Genomic DNA, 6,278 nt, shown 5'->3' with positions numbered 1-6,278 from the left:
TATATATATATATATATATATATATATATATATATATATATATATATATATATATATATATATATATATATATATATGGACACACACTCCATATCATTGATTGCATGTAATGAACACAATTGGAAAAAAAAAAAACTATTCAAAAGGGTCCTTAATTAGTTTGATGAAGCGTTCTTGTGCCGCAGGCATCTAAGGAACTAGTCCACTCAATAAACACATTTTTTACCAACTACTCATGATTGATTAGATTGTACAATTTCTATAACTTAATTGTGGAATATGTCTAGCTATTTTTATTGTGCTTGTACTTTTATCCTCTTAATTAAAAAGCTATGACATTTACATATTTAATCTACCTAAATATAAAATGGCTAGCAGCTTACAAGTAACTTAACTACGTGTTTTTTTTTTTTTGAAAATTAACTACGTCTTTTAATTTATTACTAAATACTAATTGGTACATTTAGCAGATTTAATAAGTATGTGATATATCAAACAAAAATGATCAAACTACTCATGAGCATATAATTGGCAATAAAACGAGCTAAATAAACTATCTCAACTTTTATTTATTTATACTGTATTATTTATCTATTTATGAATGAGCGAGACTAATTTTTGAATAGTTGTATATAAGCTTTCATATTCAATATATAAACATGCATATTAGAGGTTACAATCATTGGTGTGTTGTGTGTGTGTTTGAGAAACCTTATTTACGATTCACAATAATGAATTGAAAATAATAATGCTTGCCATGGAACAAAGCTTCTCAATTTGATCATATTCAATAATGACTCTTCAAGTGCATTATAATGAATGGGTAGTTGGGTACCATCTTATAATAAAACTTAGTAAATTATTATGAGTACACATTCATAGATAATTTAAAATTTAACATTTCCGTTCGTTGTTCGATCGTCAAATTTTTATAAACTATAATAATTACTATTTTTAGAATAGTTAAATGGATCCTTCAATCTTTATTTCTAAAAAAATTATAATTTTAGCCGTTAAATATGACAATTTATATTATGGACCCTGAATCGAAATGACGATGTCATATTCATAAGGTACAGAGTTTTATTGTTTTTACCTATTGAAGTCACTGATACTCAATCTCATGACCTCCCATATGAGAGAGTCACTACATGACATTTGAACGCAAAGTACTTGGCAAGGATGTGTTAAATATAGTGTAGATTTAATTTTAGGGAGAATAAAATTAATTAAATAACTTAAATAAAATACATGATGGGCTTCATGGGCCATGAGGCCCAATTTTGAATTCGAGGGAAACAACCAGTCCACCTCCTAAAACCTCCTTAGAACCCTCCACCGCTTTTCATCAATCTGATTGAGAATTTTCCGATCATTCTCCGAGAATCTCAACCCCACGGCGATGGGGTACTTCGACCTGAACATTCCGTATTTTGAATCCGACCGCCATGTCGCCAACAAGAACACCGTGAAGGCCATGCGCCTCAAGCTCATAATCAAGGCCATGGAGCTCGGCTACACCGGAGTAGCCTACAACCGCACGATCAAGGGCGTTATGTCCGAATCGGACCGTTGCTCCATTCCTCTCTTCCCGCTCTCATCCATCCTCAAGCTCGCTCCCTCTATCTCCTCCGCCGTCAAGCTCCATCGCGACCTCCTCAGCGTCCCCGTCTCCGCCCCCTTTCGCCAGTACACTCGCTTGACTGTAATGGTCGATAGCCCCGCTCAAGCCTCGGTTCTCAACGTTGGAAACCCTGTTTTAAAGAGCTACGACATCGTTGCCGTCAGGCCGCTCAATCAGAATGCTTTCGACCATGCTTGCCGGACTTCCGAGGTTTGGTTGATTAATAGATTCGATTTCATTTTTGCTTTGATTGAACTAATTGATCATTTATGAGTCTGCTATCCTACATTTTTAGATACACGTATTTTGGAATTTGTGTTAACCAAGGCTATAATTTATGGTCCTATGGTTTGTAGGTGGATATTATTACCATTGATTTCTCAGAGAAGTTGCTGTTTAGATTGAAGCAGCCCATGGTTCAAGCGGCTATCCAGGTATGCTTTTCCCTAGGCCTTCCAAGATACATAGTAAAATCAAATAGAAAGGAGAGAATAAAATTTCCTCTTAGTATTGCATGTAATTTTGAATTGATGTATTTTTATTAGGTGTATGCAAATGATGATTGACTAGAAACCAGAAACTCTACTTTGTATGTGATTAAAACTTAAAAAGGTCAAAATTTGTATGCATGTTTTCTGATTATTGTAAACTGATTATTATTATGTGTCTGTGTGTATAATTGTGCGGTAAGGGCATGATGGCAGATATTTGCTTGTCTGTTATCAGTCTCAGAAATTTCAAAGTACTCAGTTTTGTAAGTTTGCTCTGGTATTTCACTTATAAGAAGAAAATAGCTCCACTCTGAGTCCAAGTGTTTAGGGGCTTGGTTATGTTTTCAAGTGACAGATTATATTTCTAATTATAATGGATACTGCATTCTAAATTAAAATTTTCAGGCAGAGACATCATGTAATTTCTTAAAAAATATCATAGTGAATTAAGGTCCACTATTGTGTGTTGGGGGTGTCTTTATTTTCATTGTAAATGAAAGAATGAAATTAGAGAAATTTAAGGCACTCATACACAATGCACACTACATTTTAATTAAAATTGGCTAGCAGGGACAACTTATAATTTATTATAAAATATGGCTTATTGAGTTAAGGTCATTGGTGAGCATCAGGGTGTCTTTATGTTAACTGTAAATGGAATAATGAAACTAGAGAAATTTATGGTATTGTATATGGCACACACAAACATACTAGCGCACATTATCATTTTTGTTTTTGTTTTTTGTATATGACTATAATTGGACCATTGACAAGTTTTATCCTCTTATTGGTTTTAGCGTGGGGTGTATTTTGAGATAACTTACTCAAGTCTTCTTATCGATGCTCAAGCAAGGAGGCAAATGATATCTAATGCCAAGGTGAGTGCTGAAAGCTCTTATGATAGCAAGTCCTAAGTTAGAGATAAGAACAGAAAGTTTCTTTACAATGACTAGGTGCATGTTTTAGCCGTTAGTGTTTAGGCATCTGTGACAGATGAATTGTGGGAAATTTGCACATTTCTGATGTTAACTACTCCATATTTGAATTTTCAGCTATTGGTGGATTGGACACGAGGGAAGAATATTATTCTTACAAGTGATGCTCCTTCTGTAACTGAATTTAGAGGGCCATATGATGTAGTGAATTTGGTATCTCTGCTTGGTCTTTCCTTGGAACATGCTAAAGCAGCTCTTTCCAAAAATTGCAGGTAATGAACTATTATTAGAAACTTCAGTTTTACTGATAATTTGTCCTTTTCAATTGTGTGTTTTGAAGTAGTCTATGTATATGACAGAACTCTTATAGAAAATGCTTTGAGGAAAAAGTTCTATTACAAGGAAACCATTAAGGTTGAGGCAATATCCTCTGGCAGACAGGCCAATTCTGATAAGCCTGCATTTGATGATTGGCTTAAATGGGATCCCATCTCAAGCGGTGAGGGTGATTTGCTATTAGATGACATTGAGAAATTCTTCTCAGCTCCCAGCAATGTATCACAAAATGTGAAGCCCATAGATTTTACCTCTGCTATGAATGGTCTCCCTCCACACGGTCTGCAGATCAGAGATGTGATATCTTCAAGGGATTTAGAACCAAAGCTTCTGGATGCTGCTCCAGACTTTGCTGCTGTTCAGCCAACTGAGGTGGATCTTGCAACTTCTGCAATCTCTGAGGAAGGTGGCCATAATCATTTCCATGATGATGGTCAAACTACTGTATCTGATGCCCAAAATATATATACGAATTCAGAAGTTGAAGCTTCAATGACACTTTCTTTGCCAACAACTGATCTTCTAATTGATATGGACAATGCTGAGAAAAATGAAGAGAATACAATTTTCGAAAGAATATCTCCTGACAATGGAGTCCTTGAATTGCAATTCGAAAGTCACCTAGCTAAATCTGAAGGACAAGATGCCTTGCAAGGTGATGTAACAATTTACACTTGCAGAGAGGATGGCAAAAGCTCTTGTGGTAATGAAATGCTTGAAATAGAATCAGAAAGTCAGGTAGCTAATTCTGAAGAACAAAATACCTTGCCAGATAGTGCAACAATTTACACTTCCATAGTTGATGCTGATGTATCTTTGTACCATGCTAATCTCACCTCAGCTGAAATATCTGCTCCATCAGACAATTCTACACACATTGAAGATTCTATGATACCAGATAGACTTGACACTGGTCTTCATGCACAAGGTGTTACTATTGATAAAGCCTTCATAGATACAAAGGACCTCTGTGAGAAGGAACCATGTTTGGTATCTTATAATGTGGGTTCACACAATCAGTTAGTTGAGAGAGCAGAAACTAGGGATTGTTCTGTTAGTTTGGCTGATGGATTGCCTGTGAGTAATTCTAGTATTCCCATGCAAGACAAGAGTGAGTGTAATCCTGCTGAAGGTGAACTAATGGAAGACAATGAGCAAGAGCCAATGGAAACAGACAGCCAGTTTGGACTAAGATATCAAATCCACGGTGCACCTCATTCAGGTATCAATCCATGATGTTTAGGAGTATCAAATAATTTTTATGAAGCCTTTTTTTTCTGTTTTTGTTTTTGTTTTCTATTTTTTTTTTTCAAAAGTTTTATTGTTGTAAGCTAAGGGAAACCTGTTTTCTGATTGTCTCTCTTCAGTGCATAGCTTTAAATGTTTTTCTCTTATCATTATATTCTTCTCAAATGTCAGCATTTTGGCAGACAATGCATCCTGTATTAGGCTGAGATTTTCTTTCCTCTATGATTTCTCTATTCATACTGTTTGCTGTTAGTTTCAGTTTTGATGTCCCACCATTGCTTCCTGGAATTTCTTCTCTCTCTCTTCATTTCCATTTACTCTTGCCATCCAGTTTTTTTCTTCTATAGGAACTGGTGCTGTTTCTTATTCATCTTCTCCACTTCACTCCCCTCAGCCCCATCCCACCCCCTCCCCCTCCCCCTCCCCCTCCCAACAAAGAAGAAACCCCATAAATCTCCACCTAATATGTCCAATTTATATGTGCAGGGAGAAAAGGCCGAAAGAAGCTACTTCGCCCTCTTCTGTTTCCTTTCAAAGGGTTGTTGAATCATAGACATTCCAAGAGGAAGGCTCGCAGGTTAGATCGGGTTTCAAAGACCTAAGGTCTCTCTTTGATTTATTATGATGAAGTGTAAAAGGTAATTTTTTGAGGAAGTTTTCATTATATCCACGATTTACTTCTGTGGCTGAATGTGTAAAGAAATGGCTTTGATGAAAGCCCTGCATTCCACCAATATTGGACCTGAGATACAACCACACCAGTAAGAACTGACATAAAAATCACAATTTCTATTTTAGTCTGCATAGTTAATTCAAAATCTCAAATTCAATGGCTGCCCAAATTAGGAAATATCCTGTGTTTGTATCTATTTATGCCTCCACACTTCCAAATTCACTTCAATGTGGTAAATCAGCTGAACATAAAGGTATAAATGAGCAAGATAAGGAGTGGAGTTTTTCCCCCTATTTGAATCTTTGTGATCATTCTGGAGGGCTGGTGAAAGACATTATGGTATGCAAGGAAAACCTGAAGGCCAATCATCAATTCCACTCCTCTCAAATACCCTCAATTCTACATTTTCTTGACAGTCCTCAAGTGCTTGAAGGAATTGTCTCTCTCACTTGTGTTGCTCAGCAGTACTCATGCCTGATCAGCGGCCAACACCATCAGTTTTGGTTTATCTGTTCAATGTTTATAATTTAGTTTCTCTGTTGTGTTTATCTAAGCAGTGTTGAATTATCATAACAGCATGTAGAATCATAGAACTGAAGCTGGTCAGTATACTCTAGTGGATGAATTTGTACACTGTTGAATGTTCATCAATGGATTAGGATTTTATGTTTTTAAGTTTTTGAGATCTGAAATCATATCAAGCAGATTCTCTAATGGCTGATGCCTTATTAGTTAATTATTGCAAGATGCCTTGTTCAGTTGTTAATGGTATTGCTTGGCATGTGCTTACATTTTTTAATGCCCTAGAGCTGAGTATATATGCAACACTGCTACTAATTTTATTAAAACTGTGAAAGTGGAGATATGGCGACTGCTAGGCGCTAGAGCTATAAGGCTGCTTTCTGCACGAGTGCCACAATTCTTTTCGTTTGATACACTTCAATTATTATAACTAATAGTGATGAATGTGT

At 36.0% G+C, this 6,278-nt stretch overlaps 1 protein-coding gene across 1 annotated transcript; it reads left to right on the top strand.

Annotated features, from left to right (window-relative positions):
• The first annotated feature begins 1,368 nt into the window (after positions 1-1,368).
• Positions 1,369-5,525, top strand: LOC116003716. The gene is made up of 6 exons (XM_031243627.1): positions 1,369-1,834; positions 1,981-2,058; positions 2,913-2,993; positions 3,168-3,322; positions 3,410-4,608; positions 5,121-5,525. Exons 1-6 carry the CDS (start codon positions 1,403-1,405, stop codon positions 5,234-5,236), a joined length of 2,061 nt encoding a protein of 686 aa, XP_031099487.1. The 5' UTR covers positions 1,369-1,402; the 3' UTR covers positions 5,237-5,525.
• The last annotated feature ends 753 nt before the right edge of the window (positions 5,526-6,278 follow it).

The sequence above is a fragment of the Ipomoea triloba genome, chromosome 14 (genome assembly GCF_003576645.1).
Source record: "Ipomoea triloba cultivar NCNSP0323 chromosome 14, ASM357664v1".
NCBI classification, from domain to species: Eukaryota; Viridiplantae; Streptophyta; class Magnoliopsida; order Solanales; family Convolvulaceae; genus Ipomoea; species Ipomoea triloba.
The sequence above is the reverse complement of the archived record's forward strand: the minus strand, read 5'-3'. Positions and strand labels throughout refer to the sequence as shown.

Bases quoted from the DNA above. Each gene is read 5' to 3' on its own strand.
- LOC116003716 (XM_031243627.1), top strand. From the start codon at position 1,403: ATGGGGTACTTCGACCTGAACATTCCGTATTTTGAATCCGACCGCCAT. The intron at 1,835-1,980 runs GTTTGGTTGATT...TATGGTTTGTAG, and splicing joins ATGCTTGCCGGACTTCCGAG to GTGGATATTATTACCATTGA. The intron at 2,059-2,912 runs GTATGCTTTTCC...TATTGGTTTTAG, and splicing joins TGGTTCAAGCGGCTATCCAG to CGTGGGGTGTATTTTGAGAT.